Here is a 16,693-nt window from a genome sequence, read left to right on the forward strand (position 1 = left end):
AGGATATTTAAACTCAGTGTTGTTGTTGTTGTGAATTTTCTCATTCAAAAGTAGTGTGTAAAGTTACATAGAAACATCATATGCTAAAGGCAATAATCCAAGTAACATAAAATGAAGTCTAACAAAGCATGTTTACAATTGATGTCTCATACGATTTGCTTCGTCCTGTTAAACTGTAGCGTTAGATTGTTTCCAACCTGTGTGTTGAAGTATTGACAGTTCTTTGGAGTTCTTCAGGTTGTGATCAGCTGATCACAGAGACACTTGGGATTCGTTATCACCGCCAGGTTTCCTCCCAATGTCGTCTGAGTCACTGTCACTCCAGTGATGTGAAGAGTCTACACGTCGTCCAGCGTCGGCAACTCAAGGCTGCTCGTGTGTGTGTTTTCTCAGGAGCGTGTGTGTAGATGTATGGTCTGATAGTGTGATTCACCGGCGCAGCTTCAGGCGGCGCTTGGCTCACACCTTTAGCTGAACGGTCAACGCAGCCTCGCCTCAGTGCGTGTGTGAGCACAGCGAGGGTCGTCCTTCTCAGTTCTTTTATGTCAGTGGTGGTTTTCTCCGTGTGGTGTAGATGTAGATGGAGGGTCGTCTGTTGGATCCGGGACCTTCCTGGATGGAGTTGATCCAAGTCGCTCTTTCTGCGATCTTCACAGCCGTGTTGGTCGTCAGAAGGACCTGGAAGGGGCCTCGCCACCGTTTGGAGTTCCAGTGTTTCCTCCTGAACTCCTTAACGATCGCCCAGTCTCCTGGTTGGATGGTGTAATGGTCCTGTCGCCTGTTTTCACCTGTTGGGAAATCTGAATTGTGCGGAAAAAGTGTTTGGGCGGCACGGTTTGTCGTCAGGCCCAAACCAGACTCCATGGCTACAGGTGGAACCATTCGTCAGCCAGAGTCTGCGTTCCTGTGAGGTAGAAAATGTTTAAAGCACAGGGAGAGAGAAAGGAAAGGATAGAGAGAGTTGAAGAGAGGAAACGAGGATCAGGAGAGGGAGGGGTTGTCGGGCAGCGACCTTCGCAGCAGCGTCTGCAGCTGCATGACGGCAGAAACAAGGTTGTCTATGATGTTGTAAAAACAGCATTAGCTGTAGGTGGCAGGACAGCGTCCAGCAAAGCGGAACCTAATCATGATGTAAGATAGGTTTGCAATCAGACTTCAAAAGCTTCCTATGCTTCCACAGAGAACCAAAGTGTCACAAGCATCTGTGGAGTCTGTGTAGATGGTAACAGTCTCTCCTTCTGCTAGTTTACCAGCTTCAGTCAACGCAATCAACTCTGCAGCCTGAGCAGAGCAGTGTCTTTAAGACGCCAGACTTTAAGACGGACTCTTGATAGTAATGTTCAGCATGTTGAGCAAGGTGGTGTTGCATCTAAGCCATCGGGCTGTAGAAAGATGTGATGTTTTCCAAAAGAATCAAAGACAGTATGAGGACAAAAGAACAGAAGTCGTACAACCTGATTTCTCATCCACTGTTTGAGTGAAAGGTCGCGTAGGGTCAGATCAGGAAGACCCAAAGTAGGAGCCTGAAGAGCAAGCATGAGGTCAGTGAACGTTGTTCAGCCTCAGACGTCCACGTGAGACAAGAAGTGGACGATGAAGATGTCTGCATCAGAACCCTGAGTGGGGCCTCAAAGACAGTAAAGTTAGGACTGAAGGTCCTACAATAAGAACAAAGACCTAGAAAAGACATCAGCTGTTTTTACGTGCACGGTTTAGGCAGGTTTCAAATTGCTTTAACTCTGTTGGGTGAGATGGATTTGCCATCAGCTGTAATTACAATGACCCAGAAAAATAACCTTTGTCTGAACAAACTGTAATTTAGACAGGCTCTTTGTGGCCTGTAACATCCAATGTTTCAGTAGCTTAGTGGTGTCTGCAGTAACACCATCTTTGGCTCCTTTAAGAGGGTGGTGTTGTTTACATGGTCTGTGGTCAGATTTAGGTGTGATGACCACTGGTTCACATCCTCTGATCAAACCTACATCATGTCTGTGTGTGAGCCACAGGGAAACAGGGCTTCCTGTAAGGCTGAGTGTTGGCTCAGAGCGTCCTCTGAAAAATAAAAATAAAAACAAAAGCATGTAATGTGGGTAAATACGTCACATGGGGTCAGAAGTCGTTCACCAGTCTCCACCCCGTTGACATCTGTTCACGAAAGGACCCACGTCCTGCGTCTGTCTCCATCATGTTTTCACAGAGGGACGTGTGGAACTGTAGAATAAAAATCAAGAATCTTTTTGTTCGTTAGGAAAAGAAATTGCAAGCGCAGACCTGTGTTTATCCCAAAAGAGGGAAGTTGAGGTCAGTTTGAGTGTGTGTGTGTGAAATCATAAACAAGCCGTGATGCAGCCTGTGTGAGGGCCTCAGTTACAGCCCCCCCTCAGCAGCCAATGATAAGAGCACAGCTGAGCTGAAGTTAACGCCAACAAAAGAGGGATTATTTAGAATGTCTGTAGATGTAACCTGCACTCCGTCTGGAGTGGAAATCAATCAAATACCTAAACTACACATGAGATCTCTTCCTAAAAATTAACTGGGCATAAATTTGAAAGCAACAATAAATCTCAAGGTGTCTCGCTGTCAAATGTTGCATAAGACAGTGAAAAAATAAGTTTTCTTTAATAGTCTGGTACGTACAGTAATTATTATTACTTCTCTCTAATAGTCGTCTTCCCTTTAATAGTCATTAATAGTCTGTTTCAGTCAGTCTCAGTCTTCCTATAGTCTGTTTTTTTGTTTCTTTTTCTACCGTCTGTTTTGTTTTCTCTATAGTCTGTTTTGTTTCCTATAGTCTTCTAGTCTGGCCAGACAAACCTATATTGTGCACAAGTATTTTTAGAAACATGAAGGATTTTATTACTGAATTTGTTGCAAATTAAAATAGTTTGAACCCATCAGACTGTAAAGTCATGCAGCAGTTGTCAGTTAGCTGTTTGTCATAATTTGAAAATCACTCTGGGATTTTTTTTTTTTTTTTTTTTTTTGAGCAAAAAGCGATTCTTCATTGCGAGCAGATAAGCATGAACATGAATTTGAGCGTGTATCAGCTGTAAGCGTGTTTCTTCATTGCGTGTATGAATGTGTGTGTGTGTGTGTTTGCGGTACCGTCTTGTACGTCACGTGAAAAGGAACCGTCACCTTCCTCCTTCCCCAACCATCAGTCTGATGTGAGCGCCAGCGGGTGAAGCCTTTCGATGGGACAGTTGTTCCTCGATGACAGACCTTTCCTGGATCCTCACATGCAGCTCTATTGGGCCGATCACATCTGAAGCCTCTCCTGTTGTTTCAACCAGTGTCTGTGTTAGAGCACGTCTTCTCTGCTGTTGCTCTGTCCTTGTTTTCCTTTGCTGATTGTCATAAGCAGGTGTCTGACAGACACACACACGTGTATGACACTTTCACGGCTTCAGAAGCTTCAGACACAGTCCTTTCATGCTGGTGCAGGGCTTGTAGTAGCTGGTTCATCTGATGAGCCCAGAACGTGATGGCTGCAGACGTTGTGAGAGTCGCTGAGGCGTCCATGCTGTGGTCTGTGTCCTCCAGCTGCTGTGGTGTCAGAGCTTCCACCCTGTTCTGGTTGTTGGTCGGGCGCTTCTTCTCCTTCGGTTCTTCTGCTGATGGTGGGAAAGGAGTCCAGATCCGGATTTACCCTCATCGCGCTCAGTTCTGCATTAGGACAAAGAGCAGAAACAATGGGAGCATTTGCTCTTGGCATGATATGTGTGTGTGTGGTGTGTGTGTGTGTGGTGTGTGTGTGTGGCAGAGTGCAAACAATTCTTCCCCAGAGTTGTTATCTCCTTTTTTTCCTGTTACTCTCATCACTCTTTTGTTTCTTTTAGGGCTTTAGTTTTGATAGTTTTGCTTTTTCAGATCGTTTCTTTTGTATCTAATTTTTCTTTTAAGGTGCATATGTCCTTACACAAAGCGATTCTCCTTTTGAACCCATAACCAGTTTCCCACTCATGGAAACATGAAACGCACTAATAACCATATTTACTTTAATTACGTTTAGTTTTGTACGGTTTCTGTCTGGTGGTGAAGACTCAAATTGCCCCGAACCCGTCTTTCAGAGTCCGGCGGTTTCCTGCCTTAGATTTTTTGTGTGTTCCGGCCGGAACCTTCCCAAAATGCCTTTTTATCGGACGTCTCCGTAAAAAGGGAACCAACCTGATCTGGCGACAGAGCCTTTCACGAAGTATTTCCTCAACGTTAGGCCCCTCTAGGCCCGGGTCCCTCGTATCTTGAAAATACTTCACTCTGCGAACGCGCTCCCTCTTTCAGAAGCCGTCTTTTATACTCAGTCCCCCACATGTGGACCACGCACAGATCAAAAAAACATGTCTGTATCCTCAGTACAGACGGAAGCTCGGTTCCACGAGCCAACCCTTAGCAACCGACGTCTCACCACCCAGAGCAGACTTTCACCTAATTAAGAACACGTATTATTGGGATTTTTTTTTTTCTTCTCGATCTAATTAATTTTCCTAATCAAATTTAGTGTTTCAACCAAATAGAAGATTTCTTTCCTTTTTTTTCAACCAATTGAAATGTTTCAGCTAAATTAAAAATAAAAGTTCCAATCTTTTTGTTTTTCCCAAATCAAAGGAATCTCTCTCACCGAGCCGAGCCAAATTAGGATTTGAGTTTGAATCTGAGTTCGTGGATCTCGTCAGAGGCGATCCAGACGGGTGAGCAGTCCTCCCAGCTCTGAATGTCTGTAGAGGTTTGGAGGCTGAGCGACCCTAGTCCTCAGGACTATCGTCCCTGGTCACACCGTCCAGACGACCTGCAGCGGGATCCTGTTCGTGACGCCAATTTCTGTGGTGGAAATTTTCCATAAAGAAGTAGATGAGAGAGAGTTGTCCTTTTGTGCGATTTATTGAAATAATAAAGAAAATAAAAATAATGGGGAAAGCAAATAAAAAGCATGGATGTTGATCGTGCACATCAACAAACCAAAAACCAGCTGGGGAGATCAGTGCACACACCACGAAGGTGTGATGCAAAGAGCCCACGATCCTCAAGTTGCTTCTGCCTTTTAGCTTCTCTGTCCGACTACGGTGGAACGTCTTTCTAAACCAATCAAATGACTTGCACCATCTCCTCCCTGTCGCAGTGTGTGTGAAGATTTTTACTTTCTCACACCTGCATCGCTGACGTCCAACTATCTGTGAGAAAGGAGCACAGAGTCTCAACAGACAGAGACACAACTCCCTGACCTTGGGTTTGGGAGCTAGAGTTGAGAGTCTATCAGGCAGAGACAACCATTGAACAATGTAGGTCAAATGTCAAATGCATACAGTAAGACAAAACATAAGATATTAATTGCAGAACATAAGTCATAACTCATATAATAACTGCATAGAAGTAAGGAAGAGACATAGAAATAAGGAAGAGACAATTTTTCCCATAACACTACTCATATAATAACTGCATAGAAGTAAGGAAGAGACATAGAAATAAGGAAGAGACAATTTTTCCCATAACATTGGCTTAAGCAATTTTCAGATTTCTGAATATTAGATCTAAATATGAAAATCCAGCACAGGGCTGTGTTCTTGAGTGGAGTCATGAGTAGAAGTTGTGTCACTTATTGTAATGTGTGCGTTTGATGGAGGACAAATAAAGAATGTTTGAATTAACGCGGCTTCCCTACTCGCCGTCTGTCGTCACTTTGTGTACGTGCTGACGTCAAAGGGACGCATGCTGCACGCATAGTATATTTTCCAAGCTCCCGCCCTCTGGCTTTCCTTTTCCGCTGTAGGAAGTTAACGTGCCTAAGGTGCTTGGTTCTTCATCCGAAGCTAAGGCCCGCAATCCGGCGACTAGCACCGTTTAAATTAGGCATCCGACGCCACAAGTACATACAATAACATCTACAATGGCCTCCGTGTCCGAGCTCGCCTGCATTTATTCTGCTCTGATCCTCCACGACGATGAAGTTACCGTCACTGTAAGTGTACCGGTTTAACCCCACCAGTCCTGCTAATTTGGCACAACTGCTTCTCGGTTTTATTTCATTGTGCTGGATTTGGACTTGTTAAGTTTTTAGAGCATAACGAACGCTACGGTGTAAGACTAACACGTTTTATAAGACCGTTTAAATGCAGGTGTATGAACCAGTTTTTTTTTCGGTCAAAATGGCGGCTTGCTCGTTGCTAACGTGACTCTTCATTTAAGTCTACGAACTGATTATGGGATGTTTAACTGCTCGTGATTTACAACAAATCATCGCAGGCTTTTATGCCGCTACCGCAGATACTATGCATCCTAAACATTAAAATATGACAGCTAAAATTAAGGTACACCGTTCAGTGACCGGTGATAATGAGGCTAGCTAATGGTGCTAGCTATACTATGCGCGCGTGTAATAACGGTGTGTTCAACAACTTATATGTTTACATCATGACTTTTATGTTTTCTTTGACACATCGCAATGCTGCAGTAGGGCGCTCTGGCTGTTTGGTACACGTGGATGCTGCACAACATTCACATGGGAGCATAACGCTGGTTACTACAAACATGAGTTAGTGTTGGGCCAGTGTCATATATTAGACAACTATTGAGTCGTCATCATTATATTGTTATAAGGACTTGAACATTAAATGTTTAAAATGTGATGTGTCTATAATGGGCAGACAGAACAACGATCATTTGACTTCATTTAAGATTTGTGATGTCTATGGGGTCAAGCCAGATGAGGAATAAATTTTTGTAACATTGCCATTTTCTGTGTCTGCAGGAGGACAAGCTGATTGCACTGATCAAGGCTGCTGGAGTCACTGTGGAGCCTTTCTGGCCAAGTCTGTTTGCCAAGGTGAGACCGATGTGTCACCACTGATGTGCCTTTATTCTACGATTGTTTCAGTAGCTTAATATTCGGTTCGCATAATCAGTCACTGCTGCATATGCAGTATTCAAACTTGTACATTTTAGTACTCGGATGTCATTTTAACTTTATCATAACAGACTGCCAGAGTCCAGCAAGTCTAGACCTTATGTCTGCTTTTGTAGTTGTCTACGTCCTGTTTCAATAACCAGAACATGTGTTTTAGGCTCTGTCCAGTGTTGACATCGGCAGCCTGATCTGCAATGTTGGAGCTGGCGGTGGTGCTCCTGCAGGAGCACCAGCTGCTGGTGCTCCTGCTGCTGCTGGAGAGGCACCAGGTAACTGCAAATTTAACACAAGACAAAGCAACTATTTTGTGATGGCATAAAAGTGCATTTTGATGTAAACTTGCATATTGATGTGATACTGCATTAAAATCAGTTATCTAAACATCAAACACGGAGGAGAATACATTTTTAAATTTGTTTTAAACTATTGCCTGATGTTTTACTTATTGTGCTTAATCGAGGTCAAGTTTGTCTTTAACCATATCATTGTTTGCCCCCTACAGCCAAGGAGGAGGAGAAGAAAGAGGAGAAGAAGGAAGAGTCTGAGGAGTCTGATGATGACATGGGCTTCGGCCTCTTTGATTAAATCTGTTTTTGTAACAAAATGCAATAAAAGTACAAAAACAATTTGAGTGTCTCACTTTTCTTTTATAATTTTCTTGTTCTGATGATGCCGTTTACAATTAAGTACATTTAGTATACAGAATAATTGCATCTTAGAAGTTGCCTAGTGGTAGTGGGGAACAATGTAGTTCAAAAATTCCTCAGGGTGGTTTAAACCTCTATAATACCCTTCTTTTTACCATCTACTTTTGACAAATTTTCTTTGTTAAAGAAAAGTGCTACAAACAAGATTTTATTACCGTGTGTTTTCACAAACCTTTAAGTTCTATGGCAACCCTTATGAATGCTACCAGGTGATTGACACGTCTTCATGTCTACTGTAGGCCATTGTTGAAGTGAATATACTGACCTTTTTGTCACATTATGCTTGTTAAGGTTAACGGTTGATTTTTTACATTAACTATTCAGAAAATTTTCACAGTGTAATTAGTGTAATTACTTCGTGTGCTGCTATCAGACTCTACAATCAGAAGTGTTAACTATATTTGCTCTGTTTATAGATTTGTGTTTGTATGGTTTATCTCTGTCTTCTGTCCTCCAGTTGTTGTACAGTGCAGTTTCCCCGCTGTGGGATTAGTAAAGGCATTCTTATTCTTATCACGTTACCAGTGGGAGCATGGACGGGTATTCTTTCTTCTGTCCTCACGCCAAGCTTCATCGAACCTGATTCTAAAATTACAGTTTTGACCGTTACCATTGCCATTTTTCTTATGTGTTGTTTGGTTCAAGGCTTACAGTTAGGTTTCCGTAGTGTAGTGGTTATCACGTTCGCCTCACACGCGAAAGGTCCCCGGTTCGAAACCGGGCGGAAACATGTTTTTAATCTTACACTCTTTTAATGTCATATTTGAAAGGGTTAGGGTTTACCTAACCCCAGAGCTAACCTAACCCTAGCCCCCTAACCCTAAGCCTCCAAAAATCACATTTAAAGGTGTAGTGGCAGTGTTTCCGCCCACAGCGCCCTCCTGAAGCTTTTCATCTGAGGTCTCCGGTTCAGACCTACTACTAAGGGTAGTAGTTTTGAGTATGTATGTTTTATTATTGTCTTATTTGAAAGGGTTGGGGTTGACCTAACCCCAGAGCTAACCTAACCCTAAGCCTCCAAAAATGACAGTTAAAGGTGTACTGGCTGTGTTTCTGCCCATGAAGCCCTCCTGAAGCTTTTCATCTTTTACACTCTAATCAAGTGAAGTAGTTTTGTTTATGTACATTTTGCCTGTCTAATATGTAAAAGATTTTAATATTGTAGTTTTGGTCCCTAGATTCTTGAATTGTACACTTTGCTGTTGTAAAATGCAATTTCCTCTATGTAGGAACAATAAAATTTATAAACACTTTTTTCTTAATAAGTCTCGGAAGCCTAGAAACCCTAGTCTCCGGTTTGAAACCGGGCTGACACAACCTTTACACATTTTCAAAGTCTTAGAAGCCTAAAAATCCGAGTCTCCGGTTCGAAAACGGGCTGACACAACCTTTACACAATTTCATACTCTATTTAAGGGTAGTAGTTTTGAGTATGTTTTATTATTGTCTTATTTGAAAGGGTTGGGGTTGACCTAACCCCAGAGCTAACCTAACCCTAAGCCTCCAAAAATGACAGTTAAAGGTGTACTGGCTGTGTTTCTGCCCATGAAGCCCTCCTGAAGCTTTTCATCTTTTACACTCTAATCAAGTGAAGTAGTTTTGTTTATGTAATTTTTGCCTATCTCAGATGTAAAAGATTTTAATATTGTAGTTTTGGTCCCTAGATTCTTGAATTGTACACTTTGCTGTTGTAAAATGCAATTTCCTCTTTGTAGGAACAATAAAATTTATAGACACTTTTTTTCTTAATAAGTCTCGGAAGCCTAAGAATCCTAGTCTCCGGTTTGAAACCGGGCTGACACAACCTTTACACATTTTCAAACTCTAATCAAGGCTATTAGTTTTGAGTATGTATGTTTTGTTAGTGTCATATTTGAAAGGGTTAGGGTTAGGGTTGACCTAACCCCAGAGCTAACCTAACCCTAACCCTCCAAAAAATGATAGTTAAATGTGTATTGGCAGTGTTCTTGGCGCTTGGGGCCCTCCTAAAGCTTTTGTGCCATCTGGTTTCCGTAGTGTAGTGGTTATCACGTTCGCCTAACACGCGAAAGGTCCCCGGTTCGAAACCGGGCGGAAACATGTTTTCATTTTTTACACTCTATTAACGTCATATTTGAAAGGGTTAGGGTTGACCTAACCCCAGAGCTAACCTAACCCTAGCCCCCTAACCCTAAGCCTCCAAAAATCACAGTTAAAGGTGTAGTGGCAGTGTTTCCGCCCACAGCGCCCTCCTGAAGCTTTTCATCTTTTTCATCCGAGGTCTCCGGTTTGAAACCGGGCGGAAACATTGTTTTCATGTTTTACACTCTAATCAAATGCAGTAGTTTTGTTTGTGTACATTTGATCTATCTGATATGTAAAGGATTTTAAAATTGTAGTTTTGGTCGCTAGATTCTTGAATTTTACTCTGCTGTTGTAAAATTATAAAGTTCTTTTCTTTAAAAGTCTTAAAAGTCTCCGGTATGAAAACTGGGCGGAAACAACCTTTGCACATTTTCATAATCTAATCACGGGGAGTGATTAGATTAAAATGCAATTTCCTCTTTGTAGGAACAATAAAATTTATAAACACTTTTTTCTTAATAAGTCTCGGAAGCCTAAAATCCTAGTCTCCTAACCTAACCCTAAGCCTCCAAAAATGACAGTTAAAGGTGTACTGGCTGTGTTTCTGCCCATGAAGCCCTCCTGAAGCTTTTCATCTTTTACACTCTAATCAAGTGAAGTAGTTTTGTTTATGTACATTTTGCCTGTCTAATATGTAAAAGATTTTAATATTGTAGTTTTGGTCCCTAGATTCTTGAATTGTACACTTTGCTGTTGTAAAATGCAATTTCCTCTATGTAGGAACAATAAAATTTATAAACACTTTTTTCTTAATAAGTCTCGGAAGCCTAAAAACCCTAGTCTCCGGTTTGAAACCGGGCTGACACAACCTTTACACATTTTCAAAGTCTTAGAAGCCTAAAAATGCAGTAGTTTTGTTTGTGTACATTTGATCTATCTGATATGTAAAGGATTTTAAAATTGTAGTTTTGGTCGCTAGATTCTTGAATTTTACTCTGCTGTTGTAAAATTATAAAGTTCTTTTCTTTAAAAGTCTTAAAAGTCTCCGGTATGAAAACTGGGCGGAAACAACCTTTGCACATTTTCATAATCTAATCACGGGGAGTAGTTTTGATTATGTATGTTTTATTAATGTCATATTTGAAATTGTTAGGCTTAGGGTTCACCTAACCCCCATCCCCCTAACCCTAACCCTCGAATAATGACAGTTAAAGGTGTACTGGCAGTGTTGTCGGCCCACGGCGTCCTACTGACAGTTGTTGAGCCATCTGGTTTCCGTAGTGTAGTGGTTATCACGTTCGCCTCACACGCGAAAGGTCCCCGGTTCGAAACCGGGCGGAAACATATTTTCATCTTTTACAATCTATTACTGTCATATTTGAAAGGGTTATGGTTGAAACAACCTTTACACAATTTTAAACTCTAATTAAGGGTAGTAGTTTTGAGTATGTATGTTTTGTTATTGTCATATTTGAAAGGGTTAGGGTTGACCTAACCCCAGAGCTAACCTAACCCTAACCCACCAGAAATGACAGTTAAAGGTGTACTGGCAGTGTTTTCGGCCCACGGCGCCCTACTGACGTTGTTTGTGCCATTTGGTTTCTGTAGTTTAGTGGTTATCACGATCGCCTCACACGCGAAAGGCCCCTAGTTCGAACCCAGGCAGACACAACCTTTACACAAGACTTTTTAAAAAGTCTTAGAAGCCTAAAAATCCGAGTCTCCGGTTCGAAAACGGGCTGACACAACCTTTACACAATTTCATACTCTAATTAAGGGTAGTAGTTTTGAGTATGTATGTTTTATTATTGTCTTATTTGAAAGGGTTGGGGTTGACCTAACCCCAGAGCTACTGTAACCTAACCCTAAGCCTCCAAAAATGACAGTTAAAGGTGTACTGGCAGTGTTTTCGGCCACAGCGCCCTTATGAAGCTTTTCATCTTTTACACTCTAATCAAGTGCAGTAGTTTTGTTTATGTAATTTTTTCCTATCTCAGATGTAAAAGATTTTAATATTGTAGTTTTGGTCTCTAGATTCTTGAATTGTACACTTTGCTGTTGTAAAATGCAATTTTCACTTTGTAGGAACAATAAAATTTATAAACACTTTTTTTCTTAATAAGTCTCGGAAGCCTAAAAATCCTAGTCTCCGGTTTGAAACCGGGCTGTCACAACCTTTACACATTTTCAAACTCTAATCAAGGCTATTAGTTTTGAGTATGTATGTTTTGTTAGTGTCATATTTGAAAGGGTTAGGGTTAGGGTTGACCTAACCCCAGAGCTAACCTAACCCTAACCCTAACCCGCCAATAAAGGTGTACTGGCACTGTTTTCGGCCCACGGCGCCCTACTGACGTTGTTTGTGCCATTTGGTTTCTGTAGTGTAGTGGTTATCACGTTCGCCTCACACGCGAAAGGCCCCCAGTTCGAACCCAGGCGGTCACAACCTTTACACAAGACTTTTTAAAAAGTCTTAGAAGCCTAAAAATCCTAGTCTCCGGTTCGAAAACGGGCTGACACAACCTTTACACAATTTCATACTCTATTTAAGGGTAGTAGTTTTGAGTATGTATGTTTTATTATTGTCTTATTTGAAAGGGTTGGGGTTGACCTAACCCCAGAGCTACTGTAACCTAACCCTAAGCCTCCAAAAATGACAGTTAAAGGTGTACTGGCTGTGTTTCTGCCCATGAAGCCCTCCTGAAGCTTTTCATCTTTTACACTCTAATCAAGTGAAGTAGTTTTGTTTATGTACATTTTGCCTGTCTAATATGTAAAAGATTTTAATATTGTAGTTTTGGTCCCTAGATTCTTGAATTGTACACTTTGCTGTTGTAAAATGCAATTTCCTCTTTGTAGGAATAATAAAATTTATAAACACTTTTTTCTTAATAAGTCTCGGAAGCCTAAAAATCCTAGTCTCTGGTTTGAAACCGGGCTGACACAACCTTTACACATTTTCAAACTCTAATCAAGGCTATTAGTTTTGAGTATGTATGTTTTGTTAGTGTCATATTTGAAAGGGTTAGGGTTAGGGTTGACCTAACCCCAGAGCTAACCTAACCCTAACCCGCCAATAAAGGTGTACTGGCACTGTTTTCAGCCCACGGCGCCCTACTGACGTTGTTTGTGCCATTTGGTTTCTGTAGTGTAGTGGTTATCACGTTCGCCTCACACGCGAAAGGCCCCCAGTTCGAACCCAGGCGGTCACAACCTTTACACAAGACTTTTTAAAAAGTCTTAGAAGCCTAAAAATCCTAGTCTCCGGTTCGAAAACGGGCTGACACAACCTTTACACAATTTCATACTCTATTTAAGGGTAGTAGTTTTGAGTATGTATGTTTTATTATTGTCTTATTTGAAAGGGTTGGGGTTGACCTAACCCCAGAGCTACTGTAACCTAACCCTAAGCCTCCAAAAATGACAGTTAAAGGTGTACTGGCTGTGTTTCTGCCCATGAAGCCCTCCTGAAGCTTTTCATCTTTTACACTCTAATCAAGTGAAGTAGTTTTGTTTATGTACATTTTGCCTGTCTAATATGTAAAAGATTTTAATATTGTAGTTTTGGTCCCTAGATTCTTGAATTGTACACTTTGCTGTTGTAAAATGCAATTTCCTCTTTGTAGGAATAATAAAATTTATAAACACTTTTTTCTTAATAAGTCTCGGAAGCCTAAAAATCCTAGTCTCTGGTTTGAAACCGGGCTGACACAACCTTTACACATTTTCAAACTCTAATCAAGGCTATTAGTTTTGAGTATGTATGTTTTGTTAGTGTCATATTTGAAAGGATTAGGGTTAGGGTTGACCTAACCCCCATCCCCCTAACCCTAACCCTCGAATAATGACAGTTAAAGGTGTACTGGCAGTGTTGTCGGCCCACGGCGTCCTACTGACAGTTCTTGTGCCATCTGGTTTCCGTAGTGTAGTGGTTATCACGTTCGCCTCACACGCGAAAGGTCCCCGGTTCGAAACCGGGCGGAAACATATTTTCATCTTTTACAATCTATTACTGTCATATTTGAAAGGGTTATGGTTGAAACAACCTTTACACAATTTTAAACTCTAATTAAGGGTAGTAGTTTTGAGTATGTATGTTTTGTTATTGTCATATTTGAAAGGGTTAGGGTTGACCTAACCCCAGAGCTAACCTTACCCTAACCCACCAGAAATGACAGTTAAAGGTGTACTGGCAGTGTTTTCGGCCCACGGCGCCCTACTGACGTTGTTCGTGCCATCTGGTTTCCGTAGTGTAGTGGTTATCACGTTCGCCTAACACGCGAAAGGTCCCCGGTTCGAAACCGGGCGGAAACATGTTTTCATTTTTTACACTCTATTAATGTCATATTTGAAAGGGTTAGGGTTGACCTAACCCCAGAGCTAACCTAACCCTAGCCCCCTAACCCTAAGCCTCCAAAAATCACATTTAAAGGTGTAGTGGCAGTGTTTCCGCCCACAGCGCCCTCCTGAAGCTTTTCATCTGAGGTCTCCGGTTCAGACCTACTACTAAGGGTAGTAGTTTTGAGTATGTATGTTTTATTATTGTCTTATTTGAAAGGGTTGGGGTTGACCTAACCCCAGAGCTAACCTAACCCTAAGCCTCCAAAAATGACAGTTAAAGGTGTACTGGCTGTGTTTCTGCCCATGAAGCCCTCCTGAAGCTTTTCATCTTTTACACTCTAATCAAGTGAAGTAGTTTTGTTTATGTACATTTTGCCTGTCTAATATGTAAAAGATTTTAATATTGTAGTTTTGGTCCCTAGATTCTTGAATTGTACACTTTGCTGTTGTAAAATGCAATTTCCTCTATGTAGGAACAATAAAATTTATAAACACTTTTTTCTTAATAAGTCTCGGAAGCCTAAAAACCCTAGTCTCCGGTTTGAAACCGGGCTGACACAACCTTTACACATTTTCAAAGTCTTAGAAGCCTAAAAATCCGAGTCTCCGGTTCGAAAACGGGCTGACACAACCTTTACACAATTTCATACTCTATTTAAGGGTAGTAGTTTTGAGTATGTTTTATTATTGTCTTATTTGAAAGGGTTGGGGTTGACCTAACCCCAGAGCTAACCTAACCCTAAGCCTCCAAAAATGACAGTTAAAGGTGTACTGGCTGTGTTTCTGCCCATGAAGCCCTCCTGAAGCTTTTCATCTTTTACACTCTAATCAAGTGAAGTAGTTTTGTTTATGTAATTTTTGCCTATCTCAGATGTAAAAGATTTTAATATTGTAGTTTTGGTCCCTAGATTCTTGAATTGTACACTTTGCTGTTGTAAAATGCAATTTCCTCTTTGTAGGAACAATAAAATTTATAGACACTTTTTTTCTTAATAAGTCTCGGAAGCCTAAGAATCCTAGTCTCCGGTTTGAAACCGGGCTGACACAACCTTTACACATTTTCAAACTCTAATCAAGGCTATTAGTTTTGAGTATGTATGTTTTGTTAGTGTCATATTTGAAAGGGTTAGGGTTAGGGTTGACCTAACCCCAGAGCTAACCTAACCCTAACCCTAACCCTCCAAAAAATGATAGTTAAATGTGTATTGGCAGTGTTCTTGGCGCTTGGGGCCCTCCTAAAGCTTTTGTGCCATCTGGTTTCCGTAGTGTAGTGGTTATCACGTTCGCCTAACACGCGAAAGGTCCCCGGTTCGAAACCGGGCGGAAACATGTTTTCATTTTTTACACTCTATTAACGTCATATTTGAAAGGGTTAGGGTTGACCTAACCCCAGAGCTAACCTAACCCTAGCCCCCTAACCCTAAGCCTCCAAAAATCACAGTTAAAGGTGTAGTGGCAGTGTTTCCGCCCACAGCGCCCTCCTGAAGCTTTTCATCTTTTTCATCCGAGGTCTCCGGTTTGAAACCGGGCGGAAACATTGTTTTCATGTTTTACACTCTAATCAAATGCAGTAGTTTTGTTTGTGTACATTTGATCTATCTGATATGTAAAGGATTTTAAAATTGTAGTTTTGGTCGCTAGATTCTTGAATTTTACTCTGCTGTTGTAAAATTATAAAGTTCTTTTCTTTAAAAGTCTTAAGAGTCTCCGGTATGAAAACTGGGCGGAAACAACCTTTGCACATTTTCATAATCTAATCACGGGGAGTAGTTTTGATTATGTATGTTTTATTAATGTCATATTTGAAATTGTTAGGCTTAGGGTTCACCTAACCCCCATCCCCCTAACCCTAACCCTCGAATAATGACAGTTAAAGGTGTACTGGCAGTGTTGTCGGCCCACGGCGTCCTACTGACAGTTGTTGAGCCATCTGGTTTCCGTAGTGTAGTGGTTATCACGTTCGCCTCACACGCGAAAGGTCCCCGGTTCGAAACCGGGCGGAAACATATTTTCATCTTTTACAATCTATTACTGTCATATTTGAAAGGGTTATGGTTGAAACAACCTTTACACAATATTAAACTCTAATTAAGGGTAGTAGTTTTGAGTATGTATGTTTTGTTATTGTCATATTTGAAAGGGTTAGGGTTGACCTAACCCCAGAGCTAACCTAACCCTAACCCACCAGAAATGACAGTTAAAGGTGTACTGGCAGTGTTTTCGGCCCACGGCGCCCTACTGACGTTGTTTGTGCCATTTGGTTTCTGTAGTTTAGTGGTTATCACGATCGCCTCACACGCGAAAGGCCCCTAGTTCGAACCCAGGCAGACACAACCTTTACACAAGACTTTTTAAAAAGTCTTAGAAGCCTAAAAATCCGAGTCTCCGGTTCGAAAACGGGCTGACACAACCTTTACACAATTTCATACTCTAATTAAGGGTAGTAGTTTTGAGTATGTATGTTTTATTATTGTCTTATTTGAAAGGGTTGGGGTTGACCTAACCCCAGAGCTACTGTAACCTAACCCTAAGCCTCCAAAAATGACAGTTAAAGGTGTACTGGCAGTGTTTTCGGCCACAGCGCCCTTATGAAGCTTTTCATCTTTTACACTCTAATCAAGTGCAGTAGTTTTGTTTATGTAATTTTTTCCTATCTCAGATGTAAAAGATTTTAATATTGTAG

At 41.3% G+C, this 16,693-nt stretch overlaps 1 protein-coding gene, 1 long non-coding RNA gene and 7 other non-coding genes across 9 annotated transcripts; 8 read left to right on the plus strand and 1 right to left on the minus strand.

Moving 5' to 3' along the window:
- Nucleotides 1-563: 563 nt before the first annotated feature.
- LOC129604835 (uncharacterized) lies at nt 564-5,467 on the minus strand. The gene is made up of 2 exons (XR_008696117.1): nt 3,106-5,467; nt 564-2,211 (listed from the first exon to the last, which is right to left on the minus strand). It is a non-coding gene; the product is annotated as an uncharacterized LOC129604835 (long non-coding RNA).
- Nucleotides 5,468-5,736: 269 nt separating this feature from the next.
- On the plus strand, nt 5,737-7,524 carry rplp1 (ribosomal protein, large, P1). The gene is made up of 4 exons (XM_029167059.2): nt 5,737-5,953; nt 6,743-6,817; nt 7,056-7,167; nt 7,401-7,524. Exons 1-4 carry the CDS (start codon nt 5,882-5,884, stop codon nt 7,481-7,483), a joined length of 342 nt encoding a protein of 113 aa, XP_029022892.1. The 5' UTR covers nt 5,737-5,881; the 3' UTR covers nt 7,484-7,524.
- Nucleotides 7,525-8,262: 738 nt separating this feature from the next.
- On the plus strand, nt 8,263-8,335 carry trnav-cac (transfer RNA valine (anticodon CAC)). The gene has a single exon. It is a non-coding gene; the product is annotated as a tRNA-Val (tRNA).
- A 1,276-nt stretch (nt 8,336-9,611) lies between these two features.
- On the plus strand, nt 9,612-9,684 carry trnav-aac (transfer RNA valine (anticodon AAC)). The gene has a single exon. It is a non-coding gene; the product is annotated as a tRNA-Val (tRNA).
- A 1,256-nt stretch (nt 9,685-10,940) lies between these two features.
- trnav-cac (transfer RNA valine (anticodon CAC)) lies at nt 10,941-11,013 on the plus strand. The gene has a single exon. It is a non-coding gene; the product is annotated as a tRNA-Val (tRNA).
- A 2,570-nt stretch (nt 11,014-13,583) lies between these two features.
- On the plus strand, nt 13,584-13,656 carry trnav-cac (transfer RNA valine (anticodon CAC)). The gene has a single exon. It is a non-coding gene; the product is annotated as a tRNA-Val (tRNA).
- Nucleotides 13,657-13,910: 254 nt separating this feature from the next.
- Nucleotides 13,911-13,983, plus strand: trnav-aac (transfer RNA valine (anticodon AAC)). Its single transcript has one exon. It is a non-coding gene; the product is annotated as a tRNA-Val (tRNA).
- Nucleotides 13,984-15,266: 1,283 nt separating this feature from the next.
- trnav-aac (transfer RNA valine (anticodon AAC)) lies at nt 15,267-15,339 on the plus strand. The gene has a single exon. It is a non-coding gene; the product is annotated as a tRNA-Val (tRNA).
- A 604-nt stretch (nt 15,340-15,943) lies between these two features.
- On the plus strand, nt 15,944-16,016 carry trnav-cac (transfer RNA valine (anticodon CAC)). Its single transcript has one exon. It is a non-coding gene; the product is annotated as a tRNA-Val (tRNA).
- The last annotated feature ends 677 nt before the right edge of the window (nt 16,017-16,693 follow it).

This window comes from Betta splendens, chromosome 11 (assembly GCF_900634795.4).
Source record: "Betta splendens chromosome 11, fBetSpl5.4, whole genome shotgun sequence".
NCBI lineage: Eukaryota > Metazoa > Chordata > Actinopteri > Anabantiformes > Osphronemidae > Betta > Betta splendens.